Consider the following 26,997-nt stretch of genomic DNA (forward strand, 5'->3'; position numbering starts at 1 on the left):
CCTTTCCTCTTTTCCCTAATCTTCAGTCCTATGTGTCCAAAAACCTATCAACATTTCCTCTTGGTATTCCCTAAGCACCTCAAACTCCAATGTCTAAACCAAACTTTTCTTTCACCCCATGCCATAGCAGCCTCCATTCTTTCATAAAAGCAGGCTCAAAACTGATGGGTTTTCTCATGTCTTCTCCATTCCCAGTATCCCACTAGACATCAAGTCTTGTAATTCTCTCCCATCCATGCTTCCTTCTCTTCTCACTGCTACTGCCCTGCCCAAATGCAACCCCTCATTATCCTTACTGAACCATCCCAATAGCTCATTATCTATGTTCAAACCATCCTCCACAGTGGCCACCACTCATTTTCCTAAAGCAATGCTCTATTCACATCCCTTTCTTTGGTCAAAATCTCAAAATATTCCTTAATTTCCAAAGCCCTGAGCTCTCTCTCAAGCACTGTTTTCCCCATTGCTCTATGTTTCAGCTCCTTTACATTTAAAGGACATAACTACACAACACTTTGGAAATTAAAAAGACTAGCTACCTCCACATTGTTCGTTTAAGGAACACACAATAGCATTTCTCCTTACACCAGGGAGTGAGAAGACAGGGGAGTACCCTCGCTAGGAGTGGGTGTCAGAATCTCCAGGTGGGTCCTGTGCTGTGCGAAATACACTCCAGCACCTGCTGGAGATTCTGATATTCCCACTCAGTTGAAAACAAAACAAAACAAAAATCACTGTCCTATGCAATTAATTATTGGACACTCCTGCAAACCTGGACATAGCTTTGTTTATAGGTTTCCCTCTATCTAGAATGTCTTTCTCTTCCAATCTCTATCTGTCAAATTCTAACTAGCTTCCGGGCTTCACTTCAAACGCAGAAACCTTACCTGTGTGACTCAGCCAGAAGTAATTTCCCTCCTCCCACGGCCTACGCCCCTTTCACAAAGTCTTAAGACATTTTTCACTAATCTCCTAGTGTTTACGTCCCTGGTCTCTGGCCCTCTTTTATGTTGTTGCTTCAGAAAGCAGATGGTGTGCCTTATTCACAGGTCGTTGGCCAGAGGGCTTAATGCAGTGCCTTGACTATAATCTAAACTGAAAAAACAGGAAATAAAACCATAAGCATCACTTACTGCTGAGAAAAAAGGAAATGACATTAAAGCCCTGCTCAGGAACCCAGTTTACATGCCAGATTACTAGGGTAAGGCAACTGAGAAGACATCCACCACCAGTTAGCCACATGACCGTGACCACCCCCAACCTCTGGATCCTTTCCCCATCTACACTACTCAGAGGGTAGAATCAGGTAGTCTTTCTGGCCTCTTGACAGTCCTACACCATTATCAATTAGCTCAACTCATACGGAAAAGATAGGACAGCAGTGAAAAAAAATTAGGAAATCTAAAACAAAGTCTAAAAAGATGCCCTGACTGGCCCCACTGACTTTTCATTAGAATTCCCTATGAAAATCTTCCCTCATGAAGAACTTTGTACTTGCTTAGAAAGATCCCCATCCAGTCTAAGAAAATAAAACAAAGGCAAAACCGGAATCTACATCTCTGACATTGAAAAGGCAGGTATGGGCCATTAAAAAAAGAACAAAAAACCCACAGATGTATATCATTGATTTACAGTGCCATACAACGGTGCACATAATTCTCATTTAAGGATTTAGAAAGCACCTTAAGAATTTACAGAGAAATAAGTGACTCAAAAGCCAGCAAGTGACTGAAACATACCTTGTGATGACATGCAAAAATTGTGGTGTGAGCACCGCCTGCTGAGACTTCTCAGGATACTGGTAGACTGACATTAATTCAACAGATTTGACAACCATGTACAGATAGCCCACATGAGGTAATGAGAAAAAACAAAAGAGGCTCAGCAACTCTTTCTCCTGAGATGAATGTTTTCTCTCAGAAGTAAGAGACCCTGCATGAAAAAACAAACAAAAAAACAAACCAACCATGAAACCAGTAAATAAAGGGAACCAATATTTTGACTTTTCTATGCAAAAAAGTCTATAAATGGAGAACCAAAGAGTTGCTTAGGGGAAGTTGCTCTTTATATAAGAATGCCAGTAAAAAAAGAAAAAGGAGGGCTTCCCTGGTGGCGCAGTGGTTGAGAGTCCGCCTGCCGATGCAGGGGACACGGGTTTGTGCCCCGGTCCGGGAAGATCCCACATGCCACGGAGCGGCTGGGCCCGTAGCCACGGCCGCTGGGCCGCGCGTCTGGAGCCTGTGCTCCGCAACGGGAGAGGCCGCAACAGTGAGAGGCCCGCGTGCCGCAAAAAAAAAAAAGAAAGAAAAAGGAGTGATATAATATCACCACTTGAAACCACTAATAAATTAACAGATCTAGGTGATCACCATCAATGGTTGTCAACCATTGATTAACCAATGGTTGTTAACAAAAAGAGCCAACCTAATACTATGTACCTTCCAAGAGAACTCAACACTACTTGTGTTACCAAAAAAGTCATGATCATCACCATCACCTGATCAAGCCTGTCTAGAACAGCACCGTCAATAGAACTATAATGTGAGTTACATATGTAATTTGAAGTTTTCTAGTAATCACTTTTTAAAAAATAAAAAGCAGGCCAAATTTTAAAAATATATTGCATTAATCCAACACATCCAAAATATTATCATTCTAATAAGCAATCAATAAAAAATTGAGATATTTTACATTTTTTGTTGTACTAAGTCTTTAAGACCTAGTGTTAATTTTACATTTACAGCATATCTTAATTTAGACTAGTCACATTTCAAAGTGCTCAATTGCAACATGTGACTAACGGCTACCGTACTGAACAATGCAGTTTTAGATCAGAGGGAAATACAGGGATACAGGAACATGTTAAATGACACTGTGGGGAGTCAATCAGCAAAATCCAGATTGTGGGAAATTCTGCAGTAATAGTGCAGTTTCTTGCTAACTAAATTGCAAAGAAAAAAGAAAGAGGGGGGAAGGCAGAGCCTACATATTAAAAGAGACGTAGAAGACATCAGAACCAATTGCAACGTATGAACCTTACTTGAAATCTGATTCAAACAAGTAAATTGCAGAAAAAATTGTTTTAGACAATCAGGGAAATTTGAACAACTGACGGGTATTTGATGATATCAAGCCATTTTTTAAAAATGTGAAATTACATTTGGGGTTTGTTTAAATAAAAGAATCCTTTTCTTTTAGAAACACATGCTGAAATATTTAGAGATGAAAAGGTATAAACTCTTAGATCTGCATAAAAATAATCTGGCATGGGGTGGGGGGTGGTTATGAGGCAACACTGTTGAAGTTGTGTGATGGGTACATAGGGGTCACTGTACTATTTTCTCTACATCTGTGTGCTTGAAATTTTTCATAATCAAAATGTTTTAAAAAAAACATATAGCTCTGATTGATACCCTTCAAGGACACCCATCAATAACAGAAGAAAGTTCAATTATGGCACTTCCACAACTGGCCCAAAGCAACTGATCCAGTTTCTACTTCCTCTTCTTTCCTATACACATCTGTGCTCTAGTTAGACAGAGCTGCTTGCTAGTCTCCAAACACACATGATGGTTTTACACCTTGCCTGTGTTGGTTCCCTTTATGTAATACCTTACCAAAATGTCCAACTTCTAAAAATTTTACTCATCCATCAGGGCCCAGCTCATACGTGTACTACCCATCCCCTCATTTGTCCACTAAGTAAACACCCATCAGACACCTCAGACACCTACTACGTGCCACTGTTCCAGGTTCTGGGTATACCACAGTGCACAAGACAAAGTAACTGCATTCATTCTAGTGAGGGGGAGTGGGGTGGAGAATAAACAAACTCTGCGGTATGTGGAGAGGGAACAGTTTAAATAGAGAAGTCAGAGAAGTTCTCTGTGGCGAGGTGATACTTGAGCTGTGAATTGAAGAACTGGAAGACACCAAGCAACACAAGCTCTGAGGAAGGTTCCTTCTGAGCACTGGAAGAGTAAATAACAGTCTTAGATAAGAGTGTGCTCGGTGTATCTGAGGAAGAGAGAAAAGTCACATGGATGGAGAATTGTAAGAGGGTGAGTGGGACAAGAAGAGCTCCGAGTCAGGGTCATGGAGGCCATGATAAGGATTTGGGCTTTTGTTCCAGGTGCTGGGGGAAAACCCTGGATAAAGAGCTAACCCTCTAAGGTGGCTGTGTGCCCTCTGGTCTCCTGCCTCATGTTACACCTCCCTCTCCCTTGCTTCTCTCAGTTCCGCAAGCAAAGATTCTCCCTCGGCCACAAGGCCTTCACTGCTTCCTCTGTACCAATCCTATCCCCAAATCGGCCCCTATTCATTCTGCAGATCCTCTTTCTCAGGAAGCCTTCCCTGACCCCAGGAGGAGGTCAGGATCTTTTGTTATACACTCTCGAGACAGGGTTCCTCTCTCACAGAGCGCTCAGGTCAGAGTGTAATTGTGTACTCTTTCTTATGATCATTCCATTCATGTCTGCCTCTCCCCCCGCGAGACAACAGGCTCCCTGAGTACAAGTACTTTGCCTACTTTTGCTCATTATTGGTTCCCTAGTATTCAGCACAATACCCGACGTAGTAGGTACTCAGTAAATGTTTGCTAAAAGAAAGAAAAAAATAATGAAGGTTATAAACCCATTTAATCAGAAAAATATTCATATCTTTCCCTAGGCAACTCCTAAAGATATTAAGCAGGCCAGGACTAAGTACAAAACTTAATAGTGATTCTTAATCTCGGTTGCCCATCATATTGCTGGGGAGGTTTTAAAAAATACTGATGCCCAGGCTGCATAGCTGACCAATTAAGTCAGAATCTCCAACACGTAAAGACTGGGCAACAGTATCTTGAAAAGCATCCAAGTAAGGGCAATGTGCAGTAAGGTTGAAAACCACCGCTCTAAATGGATTTCCATTCAGTCCACATTCTCCCACCTGGCTCACAAGGCCATCATAAGCAGCTCTGGCAAATGACCCAGCTGGACCCAGATGAACCTTAGCTATAACAGGGCTTCCATTTCCCTTTTGGGACCTAGAGACCATTTCAAACAGGGAAATGGGTTCTGTCAGTCACATCCTCTCCATGGCTTCTCCTAGCAGTCACGACTTCCCTTTCTAGCACTCACTGTTATTTGCTAAGGAATCTGCCCAAGGCCACAGGGAGCCTCAGTAGAAGAACCTAATCTATTTCTCACACTGGTCTCCCCTCCCGTCTGAGGGCCTTTTCACCTCATTGCACTGCAGCACTGTCATACTTACCTGTTTGGTAAATGGGCAGCAGCTGAAGTGAATGCAACTTAATGTCATCCGACAAGACACAGGATGAAATATCAGGAGCAAAACGTCTGTGAGTTTAAAGAGAGAGAGAGGGGGGAGAGATCTAATTTCCATGTACTTTAAGTAGGTAAATATATATTAAATGCTGGTGAATAAAAAGCTTTCTAGTACCTATAGAGCAGGTGCTGAACGTGGAAATATTTTATTTTTTCATCAGCTAATCCTGTTGACTCCAGTGTAACAGCTATTCCAGACTGTTTGCTTTTTTCACCAAGAAGTTCCATGGGCTTTTGACAGATAACAAAATCATCTGACTCAAGCTGCAAAGTCTCATTACTGATGTCTTCAAAAATAAAATTGAAGAAAATTATTTAATAACTCCAAGTACCCCTCCAATGCAAATTAGATTGCACAATATCCCCCCACCAATTAAACAGACATAGGAATAATTTATGCACACACATCTCACGTATTTATAAAGCACTATGATTTTGAAAAGTCTCAGCACTTGCTCATTTATCCCTCACAACTGATAAAGTACAATGGGCTATTATCATCATCCCCATTTTACACACGAGGAAATTGAAACTCAGAGATGGTATTCCTAACCCGAGGTCAATTCAGCTAGTAAATATGAGGACTGGGTCCAGAAACTCCTCATCCAGCAGCAGCTGTTTCATTATTTCTCATGACAAACATATGTTGAAATACATTTACATGCTACAGAATAAGATATGGGCAGCCAGATGATAAATCCAAATCCCATGTATTAGGAACAACTACATCATAAATAATGTGGCTTGCAATATACATAGTAGAGCCTTTCAGAGATTGCCAGAAATAAGGGTTTTCTCTGCACCCAACACAAGAAAGTAAGCTAAATTCATTATTTACCTTCTGACAGTTTCACTGGATTGCTGGTCTTACGTGGATGGTGGTTAACACTCTCTCCATTTTTGGGGTCTGACTCCAGTTTCAGGATTAAAACCTCTAAGTCTGACATGACAGCGACATATCCAATACAAAAAGAAATTTCAACAGGGGTGATATTATCTATATGGATAATTAAAGAACGTTCAAAGTCCAATATTGAGAATTCTTCATTAATGATCTGATACTTCAAACTAAATAAAACTAACTTATTTGTGCAGCCAACAAGAAGGTCTCCTTTCACAGGGCAACAGGAAAGGCACAGGGGGGCCTCAGAAAGCGGCATTTCCACAATAGACATCTGGTCTCTGAAGGTTTCACTGAAGGGTGCCTCCAAGTCATGTCCGACCATTCGGATACATACTCGGGAGTTTTCAGTCCTTTTACTTCTCCAGTTCACATAAGCACGCAGAAACGTAGCTTTGTTTTTCTCTTCAATTGCTACCAAATAGTCTCCTGAGAAAGAAATAAGATTATACTTAGAATTTGTAATTAGAAACCACCACTTTCCTTGCACCATGAAAAGGAACTATAACTGAATCTAATGTGGATGTTTGAATTAAAGATTGACTAGAACGAAACTCTAAGTAACAGGATCTTAGGTGTATTTTAAACTAATAGACATTTAGGTTCTGAAATACAACTTCCCCCCATTTTAATGTCTTAAGATAAGCCATTAATTATTCATGAAGCTTACAGAGAAATTCTACGATTTATTCCTATGACAGCTCTAAGTGTTATTGTAGCTCTGAATCTACAGCTCTAACAAAGTTCTCCTGACATAAAGAGTTTGGTATTAGTGTGATGTTAAAATTAGGTATAAATTCAGGAACTCTGAAGAGGTTAGCAGAACTTATACTACAACCCTTCCCCTTCCCACAAAAGTCGTATCTTTATGTCAACTCTGAGAAACAGGATAAAGCCATACATATTAAATAAAATTTCAATCCAAGTTAATTTTCCCTTAGTTGTTGATTTTCTTGGATTATTTTAAATTACAAAGTAATTTTGGAATTACTCTTTGTTGTGAGAAGTCAAAGTGATAAAGAGGTGCAAAATGAAAAGTATAATGATCTCTCCCCGGCAGTCCGATCCATGAGGAGACAATGTTGACACACACAGCCTAAACCCGTGTCCTTCTAAACCTTTCTTTCATATAAACTTAGATCATAGAGTGGTAGTTTGTCATTTTTGTTTTTGTTTTTACCAAAATGGAATCACACTAAATATATTTAACAATCTGCAACTTTAAAAAATTACCAATGTATTACCAAAAGATTACCAAATATCTTTCCCTCCAGGTTAGATACATGGATATCTAACATCCTTTTCAACATATGCAAAATATCCTGTATGTACATGTGCCATAATTTATTCAACAATTCCCCTACTGAGCTACTACATTCAAGTATTTCCAGGGTTTTTTTGCTACTATATACTGTAATAAATAGGCCTATACCTATATATTTATTTAGTGGGGGGTAAGTTTCAACAGCATAGATTCTCAAAAGTAAGACTATCAGGTCAAAGGGCAGGTACATTTTTAATTTTAACACATATTGCCGGATTACAATCACAATTATGTAATAGAGGTTCATGCTGTCACCAGAGCTGTTTAAACAGTCCTATTTCCCCACATCTTCACTAGAACTGATTCCATGTGATGGGGGAAACATGGACTCTAATGGTTATTAAAATTTATATTTTCCAGACCACTTATAAAGCTGGCCATCTTATCCTATGTTTATTCGGCCATGTATAATTTCTCTTCTGCAAGTTATCTACTATTTTATTAGGTTGATTTTTCTTATCAAGGAAGAACAGCTCTCTGGGTAAAAGTGATAATTAATCCTTCATTGGCCATGAAGAGCAAATCATTTTTGGTAGTCTATAGTTTGACTTTTGACTTTGCTATGGTTTGACTTTGTATGGCATCTTTTACAATATGTAACCAGCTATGTATCTTTTCCTTCTTGGCTTTTGTGTTTCCTAACTTGCTTAAACAGTCTCTTATGTCCTCCAATTACATAAACACACACTTACATATTCTATTTTAGTGGTTTTTTTAATTTAATTTAATTTTTTTTTTTTTTTTTGGCTGCATTGGGTCTTTGTTGCTGCGTGAGGGCTTTCTCTGGTTGCAGCGAGCGGGGGCTACTCTTCATGGCGGTGCACAGGCTTCTCACTGCGGTAGCTTCTCTTGTTGCAGAGCACAGGCTCTAGGCGTGCAAGCTTCAGTAGTTGTGGCATGCAGGCTCAGTAGTTGTGGCTCACAGGCTCTAGAGCGCAGGCTCAGTAGCTGTGGCACATGGGCTTGGTTGCTCCACATCATGTGGGATCTTCCTGGACCAGGGATCGAACCCGTGTCCCCTGCATTGGAGGGCGGATTCTTAACCCTGCGCCACCAGGGAAGTCCTCATTTAAATTTTTAATCTTTAGAACTTTGTGGGTCAGAGGGTATAAGTCAGTGTTATTCTGAAAAGAGAACTTACTATATGCTAAACATTATTAGGTAAACAAGCCCTTTTCCAATGAATTGAAACTGAAATGCTGCTGTTAGCACACGAACTTCCCATATACAGATGCAGCAAGCAAGCGGGGGCAGCCCCTTTCTGCAGACACCAAGTGGGTTGGCCAAGCCCCTCCTCCTCCAGAATGAACCAGCCTTCAACAGAAGCAAACCTTCTCCTGTGCTGCTTCCTTTGATGCCACAGAGGTGGAGCCTGTACCTGTTCTCTCCCCAGAGATCTTGGTGGAATGCCTAAATATACCCTGCAGGCCCCATACATTTGCTCACTCTGTTCCAGAGAAGCAGTCTGATGGAGTTGGGGGCAAAAGATGCCTTGTGGCTTCCATCTTCCTTGAATTCCCTCAGCAAATACATTAAACAAAAATTTTTATTGTGGTAAAACATACGTAAAACTTACCATTTTCACCATTTTTAAGTGTACAGCTCAATGACATTAAGTACATTCACACTGTTATACAGCCATTACCACCACCTCCAAAACTTTTTCATCTTCCTCAAAACTCTGAATCCATTAAACAATAACTCCCCATTCCTACCCTCTGTACATGGTTTTTATTACTTACATAATACAGTATAGCACCAATGCTGAACAGCATGATTATGTGCAATACATAAATATGAACTATTTGTACACATCTGCAGATCTAACTCAGAACTAAGGTACATAAAATTGAAAGCAAAACTAAGTGCATTAATAATAAAAGTGAGGGGCTTCCCTGGTGGCGCAGTGGTTGAGAGTCCGCCTGCCGATGCAGGGGACACGGGTTCGTGCCCCAATCCGGGAAGATCCCACATGCCGCGGAGCGGCTGGGCCTGTGAGCCATGGCCGCTGAGCCTGTGAGCCCGGAGCCTGTGCTCCACAACAGGAGAGGCCACAACAGTGACAGGCCCGCGTACCGCAAAAATAAATAAATAAATAAAAAATAAAAGTGAGGGGGTGGAGTCAAGATGGCGGACTAGGAGGACGAGGAATTTGCATCTCTGCGTGACAAAGGCACCTACCAGGCACTGGTGGGGGATCACGGACACCTAAGGGGACAGGAGGAACCACCAGCAACCGGGTCCTGAGCCTAGGCACCGCCCCATGCTAAAATGTCACGCCCCCACTGGCCTAGGTCCCACCCCACCCTAAACCCCACCCTTGCCTAAATTCCACCCCTGCCTAAACTCTGCCCCCACAGCCAAGACTTTTTTTTTCTTCTTTCCTCTTTTACATTGGGGTTCTGTTTTACCTTGCTGATTCATTATTGTTGATTCATTTATATTTTTATTTTTCCTAATAAATCTTTTATTTTTCTAATTTTATTTTATTCTTTATACTTTGTTATTGATCTCTCCTTTTGGCTTGTTTCCCCCCCCCCCCGGCCTTTTTTCCTTTTCTCTGTTGCAGTTTTATTTTACCTTGTTGCAGTTGTATCAATTATATTTTTATTTTTCCTAATCTATTTTTTATCTTTCTAATTTTTTTTTTATTCTTTGATATTGTACTGATCTTTTTTTTCTTTTCTTTTCCTTTTTTTTTTTTTTTTTTGCCACAACACAAAGCTTGTGGGATTTGGTTCCCAGACCTGAGGTTGGGCCCAAGCTCCTGTGGTGGGAGCTCTGAGTCTGAAACGCTGGGCTAAAAGAAAACCTCAGACCCCAGGGAATATCAACCAGAGTGAGGCCTCCCAGAGGTCCTAATATCAGCACCAAGACCCGGCTCTGTCCAACTCCCTGCAAACTCCAGTGCTGGACGCCTCAGGCCACACTACCAGTAAGACAGGAATACAGCCCCACCCATCCAAAAAAAAAAAAAATGAAATGACAAAAAAATACGTTACAGACGAAAGAGCAAGGTAAAAACCTATAAGACCAAATAAATGAAGATGAAATAGGCAACCTACCTGAAAAAGAATTCACAGTAGTGATAGTAAAGATGATCCAAAATCTCAAAAGCAAGAATGGAGAGAACAGAAGAAACATTTAACAAGGATCTAGAAGAACTAAAGAGCAAATAAACAGTGATGAACAACACAATAACTGAAATTAAAAATACTCTAAAAGGAATCAATAGCAGAATAACTGAGGCAGAAGAATGGATAAGTGAGCTGGAAGATAAAATAGTGGAAATAACTGACAGGGAGCAGAATAAAGAAAAAATAATGAAAAGAATTGAGGAGAGTCTCAGAGACCTCTAGGACAACATTAAACACAGCAACATTCAATTACAGGGGTCCCAGAAGAGGAAGAGAAAAAGTAAGGGACTGAGAAAATATTTGAAGAGCTTATAGTTGAAAACTTCCCTAACATGGGAAAGGAAGTAGTCAATCAAGTCCAGGAAGCACAGAGAGTCCCATACAGGATAAACCCAAAGAGAAACACGCCGAGACACATATTAATCAAAGTATCAAAAATTAAATACAAAGAAAAAATATTAAAAGCAGCAAGGAAAAAACAACAAGTAACATACAAGGGAATCCCCATAAGGTTAACAGCTGATCTTTCAGCAGAAACTCTGCAAGCCAGAGGGAATGGCAGGATATACTTAAAGTGATGAAAGGAAAAAAACCTACAACCAAGATTACTCTACCCAGCAAGGATCTCATTCAGATTCCATGGGGAAATTAAAACCTCTACAGACAAGCAAAAGCTAAGAGAATTCAGTGCCACCAAACCAGCTTCACAACAAATGCTAAAGGAACTTCACTAGGCAGGAAACACAAGAGAAGGAAAAGACCTACAAAAACAAATCCAAAATAATTAAGAAAGTGGTAATAGGAACAAACGTATCAATAATTACCTTAAATGCAAATGGATTAAATGCTCCAACCAAAAGACATAGACGGCTGAATGGATACAAAAACAAGACCCATATATATGCTGTCTGCAAGAGACGCACTTCAGACCTAGGGACACATACAGACTGAAAGTGAGGGGATGGAAAAAGATATTCCATGCAAATGGAAATCAGAAGAAGGCTGGAGTAGCAATTCTCATACCAGACAAAACAGACTTTAAAATAAAGTCTTGTAATAAATTACAAGAGACAAAGAAGGACACTACATAATGATCAAGGGATCAATCCAAGAAGAAGATATAACAATGGTAAATATTTATGCACCCACAATAGGAGCACCTCAATACATAAGGCAAATGTTAACAGCCATAAGAGGGGAAATCAACAGTAACACAATAATAGTACGGGACTTTAACACCCCACTTTCACCAATGGACAGATCATCCAAAATGAAAATAAATAAGGAAACACAAGCTTTAAATGATACATTAAAAAAGATGGACTTAACTGATATTTATAGAACATCCATCCAAAAGCAACAGAATACACTTTCTTCTCAAGGGTTCATGGAAAATTCTCCAGTATAGACCATATCGTGGGTCACAAATGAAGCCTTGGTAAATTTAAGAAAATTGAAATCATATCAAGTACCTTTTCCAACCACAACGCTAAGAGACTAGATATCAATTACAGGAAAAAATCTGTAAAAAATACAAATACATGGAGGCTGAACAATACGCTACTAAATAACCAAGAGATCACTGAAGAAATCAAAGAGGAAATCAAAAAATACCGAGAAACAAATAACAATGAAAACACGATGACCCAAAACCAATGGGAGTCAGCAAAAGCAGTTCTAAGAGGGAAGTTTATAGCAATACAATCCTACCTCAAGAAACAAGAAAAATCTCAAATCAACAACCTAACCTTACACCTAAAGCAATTAGAGAAAGAAGAACAAAAAAACCCAAAGGTAGCAGAAGGAAAGAAATCATAAAGATCAGATCAGAAATAAATGAAAAAGAAATGAAGACAACAATAGCAAAGATCAATAAAACTAAAAGTTGGTTCTTTGAGAAGATAAACAAAATTGATAAACCATTAGCCAGACTCATCAAAAAAAAAAAGGGAGAAGACTCAAATCAACAAAATTACAAATGAAAATGGAGAAGTAGCAACTGACACTGCAGAAGTACAAAGGATCATGACAGTTGACAACAAGCAACTATATACCAATAAAATGTGCAACCTGGAAGAAATGGACAAATTCTTGGAAAAGTACAACCTTCTGAGACTGAACCAGGAAGAAATAGAAAATATAAATGGACCAATCACAAGCACTGAAATTGAAACTGTGATTAAAAATCTTCCAACACACAAAAGCCCAGGACCAGATGGCTTCACAGGCGAATTCTATCAAACATTTAGAGAAGAGCTAACACCTATCCTTCTCAAACTCCTCCAAAATATAGCAGAGGGAAGAACACTCCCAAACTCATTTTATGAGGCCACCATCATCCTGATACGAAAACCAGACAGAGATGTCACAAAAAAAGAAAACTACCCAATATCACTGATGAACATAGATGCAAAAATCCTCAACAAAATACTAGGAAACGGAATCCAACACCACATTAAAAGGATCATACACCATGATCAAGTGGGGTTTATCCCAGGAATGCAAGAGATTCTTCAATATACACAAATCAATCAATGTGATACACCATATTAACAAATTGAAAGATAAAAACCATATGATAATCTCAACAGATGCAGAAAAAGCTTTAGACAAAATTCAGCACCCATTTATGACAAAAACTCTTCAGAAAGGGGGCACAGAGGGAGCCTACCTCAAAATACTAAAGGACATTTATGACAAATGATGATCCAACATAATTCTCAATGGTGAAAAACTGAAACCATTTCTTCTAAGATCAGGAAGAAGACAAGGTTGCCCACTCTCACCACTATTATTCAACATAGTTTTGGAAGTTTTAGCCACAGCAATCCAAGAAGAAAAAGAAAAAAAAGGAATCCAAATCAGAAAAGAAGAAGTAAAAGTGTCACTATTTGCAGGTGATGTGATACTATACACAGAGAATCCTAAAGATGCTACCAGAAAACTGCTAGAGCTAATCAATGAATTTGGTAGAGTAGCAGGATACAAAATTAATGCACAGAAATCTCTTGCAATCTTATAGACTAATGATGAAAAATCTGAAAGACAAATTAAGGAAACACTCCCATTTACCACTGCAACAAAAAGAATAAAATACCTAGGAATAAACCTACCTAGGGAGACAAAACACCTGTATGCAGAAAACTATAAGACGCTGATGAAGGAAATTAAAGATGATACAAACAGATGGAGAGATATACTGTGTTCTTGGATTGGAAGGATCAACATTGTGAAAATGACTATACTACCCAATCAATCTACAGATTCAGTGCAATCCCTATCAAACTACCAATGGAATTTTTCACAGAACTAGGCAAAAATTTCACAATTTGTATGGAAACACAAAAGACCCCGAATAGCCAAAGCAATCTAAAGAAAGAAAAGCGGAGCTGGAGCAATCAGGCTCCCTGACTTCAGACTATACTACAAAGCTACAGTAATCAAGACAATATGGTACTGGCACAAAAACAGAAATATAGATCAATGGAACAGGGTAGAAAGCTCAGAGATAAACCCATGCACATATGGTCACCTTATCTTTGATAAAGGAGGCAAGAGTATACGATGGAGAAAAGACAGCCTCTTCAGTAAGTGGTGCTGGGAAAACTGGACACCTACATGGAAAAGCATGAAATTAGAACACTCTCTAACACCATATACAAAAATAAACTCAAAATGGATTAGAGACCTAAACGTAAGGCCAGACACTATAAAACTCTTAGAGGAAAACATAGGCAGAACACTCTATGACATAAATCACAGCAAAATCCTTTTTTGACCCGCCTCCTAGAGAAATGGAAATAAAAACAAAAACAAAGAAATAGGACCTAATGAAACTTAAAAGCTTTTGCACAACAAAGGAAACCATAAATAAGATGAAAAGACAACCCTCAGAATGGGAGAAAATCTTTGCAAAGGAAGCAACTGACAAAGGATTAATCTCCAAAATATACAAGCAGCTCATGCAGCTCAATATCAAAAAAACAAACAACCCAATCCAAAAATGGGCAGAAGACCTAAATAGACATTTCTCCAAAGAAGATATACAGATTGCCAACAAACACATGAAAGGATGCTTAACATCACTAATCATTAGAGAAATGCAAACCAAAACTACAATGAGGGGGGACTTCCCTGGTGGTGCAGTGGTTAAGAACCTGCCTGCCAATGCAGGGTACATGGGTTCAATCCCTGGCCCAGGAAGATCCTACATGCCGCAGAGCAGCTAAGCCCGTGAGCCACAACTACTGAGCCTACGCGCTGGAGCCGGTGAGCCACAACTACTGAGCCCGCATGCCTAGAGCCTGTGCGCCACAACAAGAGAAGCCACCGTAAAGTAGAGTAGCCCCTGCTCGCAGCAACTAGAAAAAGTCCACGCACAGCAAGGAAGACCCACTGCAGCCAAACATAAATAAATAAAATAAATAAATTTATATAAAAAACAAAACTACAATGAGGTATCACCGCACACCAGTTAGAATGGCCATCACCAAGAAATCTACAAACAATAAATGCTGGAGAGGGTGTGGAGAAAAGGGAACCCTCTTGCACTGTTGGTGGGAAAGTAAATTGATTCAGCCACTATGGAAAACAGTATGGAGGTTCCTTAAAAAACTAAAAGTAGAACTACCATACAACCAGCAATCCCACTACTGGACATATACCCTGAGAAAACCATAACTCAAAAAGAGTCACAGGGGCTTCCCTGGTGGCGCAGTGGTTGAGAGTCCACCTGCCGATGCAGGGGACACGGGTTTGTGCCCCGGTCCGGGAAGATCCCACATGCCGCGGGGCGGCTGGGCCCGTGAGCTATGGCCGCTGAGCCTGCGCGTCCAGAGCCTGTGCTCTGCAACGGGAGAGGCCACACAGTGAGAGGCCCACGTACCGCAAAAAAAAAAAGTCACGTACCACAGTGTTCACTGCAGCAGTATTTACAATAGCCAGGACATGGAAGCAACCTAAGTGTCCATCCACAGATGAATGGATAAAGAAGCTGTGGCACATATATACAATGGAATATTACTCAGCCATAAAAATAAACAAAATTGAGTTATTTGTAGTGAGGTGGATGGATCTAGAGTCTGTCATATAGAGTGAAGTAAGTCAGAAAGAGAAAAACAAATGCCATTTGCTAACACATATATATGGAATATTAAAAAAATGGTTCTGATGAACCTAGGGGCAGGACAGGAATAAAGGCGCAGAGGTAGAGAATGGACTTGAGGACATGGGGAGGGGGAAGGGTAAGCTGGGACAAAGTGAGAGAGTGGCATGGACATATATACACTACCAAATGTAAAACAGATAGCTAGTGGGAAGCAGCTACATAGCACAGGGAGATTAGCTAGGTGCTTTGTGACCACTTAGAGTGGTGGGATCGTGAGGGTGGGAGGGAGACGCAAGAGGGTTATATGTATGCATATAGCTGATCCACTTTGTTATACAGCAGAAACTAACACAGCATTGTAAAGCAATGATAATCCAATAAAGATGTTTAAAAAAAAAGAATAAAGCTGAAAACTAGGACTGAACACCGCAATAAATCAGAAGTAGTGCCTCGAGTACACAGACACTGACAACCAGCATTCCACTCTGTCTCTCTGAATTCATAAATTAAATAACACAATATTTGTCTTTTTGTGTCAGGCTTGTTTCACTTAGCAAAATGTCTTCAGGGTTCATTTGTGGTGTAGCTTGTGTCTGAGTTTCATCCATTTTTAAGGCTGTATGGATATCGTACATTTTACTTACCTGTCAATGAACATTTGGGCTGCTTCCACCTCTTGGCTCTAGTGAAAAATGCTATGAACACTGGTGTACAAATATCTGTACAAGTCTCTGCTTTCAATTATTCTGTGTACATACCCAGAAGTGAAATTGCTGGATCATATGGTAATTCTATAAATTTTTTGAGGAAACATCATACTGTTTTCTACAGCAGCTCTATCACTTTCCACTCCTACCACCAATGTACAAGGGTTCCAATTTCTCCACATTCTCATCAACACTTGTTATTTTCTATTTGTTTTGATAATGGCCAACCTAATGGGTATGAAGTGGTATCTCACTGTGGTTTTGATTTGCATTTCCATGATGATTAGTGATGCTGAGCATCTTTTCATGTGCTGGTTGGCCACTTGGAGAAATGTCTATTCAAATCCTTGACCCACTTTTGAATTGGGTTGTTCTGTTGTTGAGTCATAGGAGTTCTTTATATATTCTGAATATTAATCCCTTATCGGGTATATGCTTTGCAAATATTTTCTCCCATTCTGTGGATTTCCTTTTCAATCTGTTGATAGTGCCCTTTAATGCACAAAACTTTTTAATTTTGATGACATCCAATTTTTCTATTTTTTTCTTTTGTCAGTGCTTTGGTGTCATATTCAAGTTACTAAATGAATTTTAAAACTAAGAATATTTGTTTAGTTATAATAAAAGCTTTTTATCGTATGTCTATAAATATATGCTTATTTCATTGGGAAAGTCTATATATCAACTGTTTTATATATAATTTGCAAACTACAGATAGTGCCTATGCTGTCTTGTATTAATATGAATATGTTTTCAAATTAATAACTTGTCTTACAAATGATGAACTAGAACTTGCTGTGTCTACCTGGTAAGCCTTTTGAACAGAGCTTTAGAGTTCTCTCAGTTAATCCTCACAACTCTTCAAGACATTATATCCTTCTCCATTTTATAGATCAGGAATCTGAGACTCAGATAAGCTGAGTAACCTGCCTAAGGCAACACAGACAACAAACGGATGGCATTGGGGTTTAAACCTTGATCTGGTTAGCTCAAAAGCCAATGTTCATTCCACGCTGTCTCTCAAAATGTTCCAAAGGAGATATAAGTCTAGAGGATTTTGTGGAGGTTATAGCCCTTTATAAGAGAAAGGAATTAAACTTTTTAAGGTATTATGTGCCCAGGGCCTTATTTTACTTATTTTACAACAGCCTGTCTTCATTAAGTAAATTAAAAAATCATTCTTATATTTATCCTTAAGCTGAGAGTCATTGATTTTTTTAAAAAATAAGTAAACTTTTCCTTTTATGCACAAGATCATAAACCTGGTTAACACTAATACCAGATTAAGGAAAAGGCTGCACTCCTATGACAAAATGGATATCAGAAGGCAGAAATAACATACAATGTATGAAAATATGTTTTATGATTTTAAAAAAGTTGAGGGAGGGTAGGGCTTGGGGGAAGATAATAGACATTCTAGGGCTCTTTAATGTACTTGTGCTAAAGGACAGGCAATGAGGGTCACAAGGTCTTGTCCTCTCTGCCTCACCACCTCCAGACACCCCATAAGCAAGTGTCCAGCACCAGAGCTCCCCACACAGCACTCAACCCTGGCCACCAGGTCTTTCTCCCTCAAGAGCGAGTTCTCACATCTCCTCTTCCTCCCTTCACACACAAAACCTATATTAAATTTCCATTACTGATGATGATATTTAGGGCCCATCCTTCAAAATTTTGACCTACATTCTAATACCCCCAAACTTTATGAAAGGAAACTGGCATCCTGCTAATTAGAAATGGAAAAAAACACACAAAAACTTGAAAATGTTTTCTGTTTGGATAAGAGACCTGCAAAGCGTTTACAGTAAATATAAATCCCTGATCTAAGATTCACTTTGTTTTTGACAGGGTGGGGGGGCGGAGGAGACCCTGGGCTTAGAGCAGGAATCCCCATGTCCATGTTACTGTGAGTGGAAGGACAGAGACAAAAAAGAAAAAGCTGGAAAGTGTAAGACGAGTTATCTGGATATCAACATAGCTAGGAGTCCGCTACCTGTGGATTGATAGAAGCTGTACCCAGGCATTGCGTTCAAGCTGAAAGTTACCCTTGAGCTATCTGACTCATGCTAATGCCATACCACAGGACTCCTGAAGTTTCTTAAGACAGCCAACTGAATTACAAAAATATCTTTGTTTTTCAAGGCTTCAGTACCATACTACTCAACGCCTACAGCAGCCAGTAAGGCTCTAGGTCAGTGATTCTCAATCCTGACTAAACACCAGACTCACCCAATGCTGGGCCACACCCCAGGAAACACAGTTTCTCTAAGGTTGTGGTTCAGGAATCGGGTATTTTATACACAAGTAGCGGCATCAAAGGATTCCCCAGAATCACCACTACTGACAGGCAAGAAAGCTAGAGGTTTACATAACGCCTGCCACTTCCAATTCTAGATTAAATGTCCATTTGGAAGACAAATGGTACAAGTCATGTAAACAGTGTCTGTTTGTCTGTCTCACCCTCACCAGCAGACACACACATACTAATGTTGAAACTGGTGAGTTTGCCACTCAGCAGAGCTCTTGAAGGTGAGAACTCCTAGGTCTAAAAAGGAGGTGGGATGGGGAAAACTACTAATATTGTGAAATGATTAGGAGAGTAATATCATAAAACATACCAAAATCAGAATCTTCTGCTGAAAGAGAACTTACAGATCTAATAAGTGGTTTTCAAACTGGTCTGTGGGCCTGCGGGCCCCTATTACGTCTTCACTAATCAAAAAGAAAAAATAATAACAGTATAGTAAGTTGCCCATAAAGAAAGACATCCCATGTTTGGAGCTAAGTGTTTCTCCTATTATCAGTATAAATAACGATGACGGTAAACAGTAGGGCTTTTCATTTTTTTAAATATATATCTTTACTTGACAAAATGAACAGTCAGATACTGTGTATGGTAGCCCCACAATTCTTTGCTGATCCACAAAATTCCAATGTCTGGAAATCAGTGATCTAGCATTCAAATTACTTCTTTTTTTTTTTTAAACAGAAACTGAGACCCAAAAGTTTCTATAAACTCACACCTAATAGGTTGCAGACAGAGTAGCGATTAGGCAGAGATCTCCAATCCTCCAGGTTCGCGCTCTCCACTTTATTAGTAAAGTACCTCAGCCAAAGGCTTTTCCACCCTAAATACTGCAATTTACACCTTTACACCCCTCTTGAAAAGCAGGATTCAAATTTTAAGTGTATTATCAGGCAGTTAAAAGAATCCTATGGTGAATTTTTCTGTAATCTTAAGTACCTATTTTTAAATGTTGGATTTTTCTAAAATAGGGATACACCCACACAGTACCCCCTTGGCACTGCTTCACGTTTCTGGTGGAAAAAGAGTAGTGGATGCTGTTACCCTGTTGGGGGAAAAAGGGGTCTAAGACCTGAGCTCTATTTATACAGATTTAAAAATCAGCATGTAACGTGAGCTTTCAAAAATCGACAAGAAGTAGATAAAGGACTGGCCATGAGTTGGCATAACTGTTGAAGATGGGAGTAACTGGGGGTTCAGGATACTATTCTCCCTACTTTTGTGTGTACTTGTTTTCTATACGAAAAGAAGTTTATTTGGTTTGAAGTGTCTGGGTTGAGTGGAATCCAGCCACCCAACCAAGGTACTTCCCGGCGAGGACGCCATAAAAGCAGGAACTATCAGCGTCCCCCGCCCACCAAAGGCGGGCTCTAACCTGTGGTTGCCAGGACGGCCGCCCAGCGCACAACTTCCATCAGCCGCCAGACCCGGCAAGACCGTCCGGCAAGCACAAAGTACTTCCCCATCCAGAGCTATAGGCGTCGCTCGGTTCTCTAGGAAGGAGGCCCCAATCCGGGGCCCAGGAGCCCCCTGACCCCACCGCTACTCACCGGCCTCACTGTAGGCCAGGCGCAGCACCCTGCCCAGCGTGGAAAAGGCACACCTTGGCTGGCACAGCCCCCGGCCGGCGACTGCGAACGCCTCCACCTTGCAACCGGCCGCCACGAACAGCGCATCGCGTCCCCCGCCGCAGAAACGTTCAGGCTCCAACTTGCAGGGCACCACCTCCTGCGACCCGAACGGGTGCAGGTTGTACAATTGCACCATCTCAGCAACCTGCTGCGGGCCGCCCGGCGGTGCCCGCTCCGGCCAGCCCGCCCCGCGGGGCACCCGGAGACCGCCTCGCGGGACGCGGAGGCTGGACCACTTCCGCGAGCAAGTGAGCTGAGCGGAGTCACGTGAGTGCCAGCAGGCCCGCTAGCGGCTCGGATTCTTAAAGAGGCCGCTACCGGGCGAGGGTGGAGCCGGAGGAAAGGTCGCGCCCGCCCCGCCCGGCCGCCGCCGCGCCCCGCGGGCCCTTAGTCCTTTGGCCTTGGATCAGGCCCCTCAGGGCTGACCACGCCTCCGCGCCCAGGAGTTGGTGGGCACAGGGGTCACTGTGTCCTTCCCTTCGTCTTTTCACGTTACTGATTTGGGCCAGGCGAGATGTTTAGACCCTTGAGTACATTTAAACACTTGATCATCAGTTTCTTGTACCATTTTATACTTGCTTCAGCCTGTGAGCTTCTGGAGAACAGGACTGCAAAAACCGAAGTGGAGGGACTTCCCTGGTGGTCCAGTGGGTAAGACTCCATACTCCCAATGCAGGGGGCCCGGGTTCCATCCCTGTTCGGGAACTAGCTCCCGCATGCATGACACAACTAAGACCCAATACACCGTACATAAATAAATATTAAAAATTTAAAAAAAAAACTGAAGTGGAGTGCACACAGCTCAACTCCAGGCTAAACACACTGAAGAGTTGCTCAAAAGTACTGAAAATTTCAGAATTGTTTAGTTGGAAAGAGCAACGCCTAGAACATGCTTGGCAAAAAAAAATTTGCTGAAGAATTGTGGATGTCATCTAATGAACTCCAAATATTTGAGAAGATTAGTCCGAGCCCCAGAGGATAGATGCACTAGGGGTGAAATCCACTGGTTCTCACTCCAGTGCTCCTAAAACTATCCTCTAATCTGTATTCTGTACCTATTCCTGACATCTCAATGTGGAGCTCCTGGTTGCAAATTCCAATTTTTAAAAAAAAATCAGATTTAGATGAAGCGGGTATTGGAGCTACTCTTTCCAATTCATCCAGAAAAAAATGTAAGTACAGTATGGATTGAGGGATGCTGTCTTTTGGCACACAGGAAGAGAACTGAAAAGAAAAAGCTAAATTTCCTTTCGTCGCCCTCATGAGCTCTTCTAAGAATTTACAGATTAGGTGCGATTGGATTGAAGTCAATTAAACTCTACCTCTATTTCCTAAACCCTCTAGATCAGGGGTCCCCAACCCCCAGGCTGCAGACCGGTACCGGTCCCCGACCTGTTAGGAACCGGGCCGCACAGCGGGAGGTGAGTGGCGGGCAAGCCAGCGAAGCTTCATCTGCCGCCCCCCAGTGCTCCCATTACTGCCTGAACCATTCCCCCTAACCCGGTCCGTAGAAAAATTGTCTTCCACGAAACCAGTCCCTGGTGCCAGAAAGGTTGGGGACCGCTGCTCTAGATGAATAAAGTTGCCCTAAGTAATATCCTCTCCTTCAGCCAACCAATAGGGACTTTCTGGGAGACTACAGTTCACCAAACTCAGTGAGGCCAAGAAGTGGACAAGGAAGTTGCTCTGGTCAGCCCCAACTGGGGCCGAAAACTCAGAGAAGGCTCCTATAGAAAACAGCTAGCCTAACACAGCCCACAACTCATTCTTTTATGTACAACACTCATGAATACCCCCGTCTCCACAAATACCTGCCTTATGACCCTCTTTTGATTAATTTTCTGCTTCAAGCCTGAAAATGACAATTTCTGTACTAAATTAAAATTTCAAGACTAAAATTACAATTTTATTTTAATTTCACCTACATTAAAAATGTCTGTTTTGGAGGAAGAAGTGAGATTTGCTCAAAGCCTGGAACTCCAATCCCTTCTAGAGATGGCCACTTCTCCCTTACACCTGCACCTGGCTCATCTAAGATTCTTAGGGACTAGACATGCCAGCCAAGGGAAGGTGGGGAATGTGCCTGGTTTCCATGTTTGTCCATAGCTGTAAACAGGAGCTATCTATTCCTGTTACAAATGCAGGGGCAGCAGTGGGCATGTCATCATTTCCTTACCGGAGGCTATGTTAGTCTGCTAGGGCAGTCATAACAGAATACCACAGAATAGATGGCTTAAAAAACAAAATTTTTTTTCACAGTTCTGGAGGCTTGAAGTCCAAGATCAAGGTGTCTACAGTTCTGGTTTCTCCTAAGGTCTCTCTCCTTAGCTTGCAGATGGCCACTGTCTTAATCCACTTGGGCTGCAATAAGAAAATACCACCAATTGGGCAGCTTATAACAACAGAAATTTCTCACAGTCTGGAGGCTGGAAAGTCTGAGATCAAGGTGCATAGAATAGCTGGGTGAGGGTCCTCTTCAGGTTTGCACACTGCTTACTTCTTGCTCTGTACTCACTTGCTGGAAAGGGCTAGGGACTCTGTGGGATCTCTTTTATAAAAGCACTAATCTCAGGAATTCTCTGGTGGTCCAGTGGTTGGGACTCTGCACTCTCATTGCCAAGGGCCTGTGTTCAATCCCTGGTTGGGGAACTAAAATCCCACAAGCCTGTGACAAAAAACAAAACAAACAAACAAAAACACACTAATCTCATTCATGAGGGCTCCACCCTCATGACCTAATCACCTCCCAAGGCTCCACCTTTTGACACCATCACACTGGGTATTAGAATTCCAGTATGTGTTCAATGTCATTAGTCATTAGAAAAATGCAAGTCAAAAGCACCATTGGAGACCATTTATTATGATGATTAAAATTTAAAAGACCCATCATAACAAGTTTTGGTGAAGATACGGAGCAACAATGTGAATGTCGAATGGCACAACTTTTGAAACAGTTTGGCAGCCTCCTAAAAACTTAAACATAAACCTACCATATGATCCAACCATTCTACTCCTAGATGATTACCCAAGAGAACTGAAGGTGTGTACCCTTTAAAAGACTTGCATACACATTTTCATAGCAGCCTTATGTGTAACAGTCAAAAACTGGGAAAAAAACCAATATCCAATATCCATGAACAGGTAAATGGATAAACAAATTTTGTTTTATCCATACAATGAAAATACTACTCAGCAATGAAAAGGAATGAACTCTTGATAAATACAGCAACATGGATAGATCTCAAAATAATTATGCTGAGTGAAAGAAGCCAGACAAAAATAGCACTTACTATTATTTATATAAATATTTATATGAAATTCCAGAAGATACAAGCTAATCTATAGTAACAGACAGCAGTGGTTGCCTGGGTCTGAGTGGGGTGCAGGGATGTGAGGGAGAGATTACAAAGGAGCACAAGTAAACTTTTGGAAATGATGGATATGCTCATTATCTCGATTTTGGTAATGGGTTTGTGGGTGTGTACATATGTCATAACTTATCAGATTGTATATTTTGAATATGTGGAATTCTTTTAAAGACCACAAGACATATAATGGCTAAGAGACTTACCCCAAATCATACTGCTCCTTAGAGGCAAAGTAAAGATCATCGTATGAACCTCAATTACATAGTAGGTACTTCATAAATATTACTTCAAACATTTAAAATAAGAATGATGGGGCAATATAGGGGTAGGGTATTAAGAGGTACAAACTATTAGGTATAAAATAAGCTGCAAGGATATACTGCACAGCAGGGGGAATATAGCCAATATTTTATAATAACTATAAATGGAGTATAACTTTTAAAAATTGTGAATCACTATACTGTAAACCTGTAACTTATAGTACATCAACTATACTTCAATTTTTTTAAAAAAGAGAGAGTATCACCTTCATACTCAAAGCATTTTAATGGTTTCCCATGATATTCAGATTAAAACTAAAATTTCTTAGCTCGGCCTGAAAGACCCTACATTATCGGTCCAACCTCATTATCTCTCTTCAACCCCATTTCCTACCACTCTCTTTCACTGCACCCTGCACAAAGACGCCCTCTCTCTGTTCCCTGAACATCCCCCGCTCATTCTCACCTCAGGATCTTAGCACTTACTGTTCACTGTGCCTAGAACTTATTCCCAGGTCTTCCCATGACTTACTGCCTTGCTTCTTTTTAGGTCCTTCCTAATATCACTTCCCTGACAGTCCATGTAACATACCCTCCACCCCAGATTTCTGGTATTATCACCTCACCCTATCTTACTTTTCTCATTCTTATTTACCTTTTATCACTATCTAGCATCATATTATACATATATATAATATGTATTATACATACATGTTTGCTTTTTGTCTTTCTCCTCCACTAGAAAAGAAGCAAATTAGGAGTAGAGACTTTATCTTCTTCACAGCTATATTCCCAACACCTAGAATATTGCCTGACATACAGTAGGTGCTTGATAAGTATTTGGTGAATGAATGAGCTTGGACCCAGTTGAATGGGACCCTTATGGTCTCATAGTTATTTAATCTCTCACTGCCTCAGTTTCCTCATTTTCTACCACAAAAAGTTGTTGAGAGGATTAAATGAGATAATTCATTTAAAGCATTTAGCACTGTGCTCAGCACATGGCAGGTGGCCCACACATTCCTTTATTCTTTTATATGTTGGTATCTTAACTGCTATTTCTACGATATTTCTGTGACCAAGACTCTTTCCCCCAATTTAGGCAGTGGGAACCAGGAAATTATATACTCACCACCCTCAGGGAAAGGATGACAGAGCAGAACCAGAGAATCTAATTCATGTCTTTTAAAAGTTTAGATGGGTTTATAGGACAAAAAGATTTGGGAAATTATGCCATCAGGTGGGACCAGTTGCCTCCCAAACCATTGACTGTTCGAAGTGTGCTAAATTAAGGTGAGAGAGGGAGAGTTTGAGGGAAGCAAAGGAGTTAAAAGCAGGTATGTGTCCCTGAAAGGGGTCCTGGCTCTGCCCAAACCCAGCCTCCCCACCATCACACAAGAGGGGCCCAGGGGAGGATGAAATAAAAAAACTCTAAAGAATCCAAGAGGTGAGGACCAGAAAACAACAACAAAAGCAAAATAAAGAGCTGGCAGGCAGAGATGCCAAATGCCCTGCAGAAGCAGTACTGAGCTGAGGATAGACAGACAATGGGGTCTGAGCAGCCTCATGCCTCCCTGTGTACCCCAGGGCAGCCAAGGATAGTGGGGAGATAAGGAGGGCCATACTCAGCCCCTTTGGTTTCCCACAGTCCTAGACTGGAGGGGAAGGAAGTAAGGAAGGGAACAACATGAAAAAAGCCTTGCAGTCACAGGCAGAAGACTGACTATGGAAGATCAACAGAGAAGACAAACGTCTCAGCAGATGCCAGCCTGGAGGCCATATACACCCACTTTTCTTCTTTATGGGTTTGCTGAAAGCAAGAGCAATAATCACAACTGAAACTAGAGACATAATATCTTAATAGAAACCTTGTTATTAATAGGAATTTTAGAGGCCTCAAGCAGAAGCGGGTTCCACCTGTGGAGATCTTGGAAGATTGCCAGGGACTCACTGGGCATCCCTCATCTCCACTGATGGTCTGGCACTTAGACCCCAGAATGTGCAAAGGTAGGGCATTCAGAGACTGGCACTTGGACAATAAGGTGACACAAAGATCTTAAACTCTTGCTCAAGTAAATCTTACTACTTTTAGTGCTTAGGTCAGTTTGATGACTTCTACAGAAATGGAGAGTTTCTCTCAAAATCACACCATGCCCAATTCATTGATTAACCCTGTGCTACAATACGTCCTTGTTGTTTATCTTATTTATAGTAGTGTGTCTCTGTTAACCCCAAATTCCAAATTTATCCCTCCCCCTTTTCTTCTTTGGTAACCATCCATAAATTTGTTTTCTATATCTGTGAGTCTATTTCTGTTTTGTAAATAAGTTCATTTGTATCATATTTTAGATTCCACATATAAGTGATATCATATGAGATTTGTCTCTCTCTGTCTGATTTACTTCACTTAGTGTGATAATCTCCAGGTCCATCCATGTTGCTGCAAATGGCATTATTTCATTCCTTTTTATGGCTGGGTAATATTTCATTATATTGTGTGTGTGTGTGTGTGTGTGTGTGTATATATACCACATCTTCTTTATCCATGCATCTGTTGATGGACATTTAGGTTGCTTCCATGTCTTGGCTATTGTAAATAGTGCTGCTATGAAGATTGGGGTGCATGTATCTTTTGAACTAGAGTTTTCGTCTTTTCCAGACATATGCCCAGTAGTGGGATTGCTGGATCATATGGTGCATCTATTTTTAGATTTTTAAGGAACCTCCATATTGTTCTCCATAGTGGCTGCACCAGTTTACGTTCCTACCAACAGTGTAGGAGGGTTTCCTTTTCTCCACACCCTCTCCAGCATTTATGATTTGTAGACTTTTTGTTGATGGCCATTCTGACCGGTATTAAGTGGTACCTCACTGTAGTTTTGATTTGCCTTTCTCCAATTAGTGATGTTGAGCATCTTTGCACAGGCATC

The 26,997-nt window shown here is 40.8% G+C and overlaps 1 protein-coding gene across 6 annotated transcripts in view; it reads right to left on the bottom strand.

Moving 5' to 3' along the window:
- HPS3 (HPS3 biogenesis of lysosomal organelles complex 2 subunit 1) overlaps positions 1-20,673 on the bottom strand; it is a 44,773-nt gene extending 24,100 nt beyond the window's left edge. For 3 of the 6 annotated variants that reach the window (XM_089911029.1, XM_089911028.1, XM_089911027.1), the window contains exons 1-5: positions 20,359-20,670; positions 6,166-6,657; positions 5,443-5,614; positions 5,254-5,339; positions 1,740-1,932 (exon numbers count right to left, since the gene is read on the bottom strand). In XM_089911029.1, coding sequence (XP_089767155.1) covers positions 1,740-1,932; positions 5,254-5,339; positions 5,443-5,614; positions 6,166-6,657; positions 20,359-20,575 — 1,160 coding nt within the window. In that variant the 5' untranslated portion in view covers positions 20,576-20,670. Of the gene's footprint in view, positions 1-1,739; positions 1,933-5,253; positions 5,340-5,442; positions 5,615-6,165; positions 6,658-20,358 lie in introns of all 6 variants that reach the window. The other 3 variants (XR_016393121.1, XR_016393123.1, XR_016393122.1) reach the window with 3 other exon arrangements.
- Positions 20,674-26,997: the final 6,324 nt, after the last annotated feature.

This window comes from Delphinapterus leucas, chromosome 4 (assembly GCF_059928025.1).
Source record: "Delphinapterus leucas isolate spDelLeu-1000000601 "Yukka" chromosome 4, BTC_Dleu_Yukka2, whole genome shotgun sequence".
NCBI classification, from domain to species: Eukaryota; Metazoa; Chordata; class Mammalia; order Artiodactyla; family Monodontidae; genus Delphinapterus; species Delphinapterus leucas.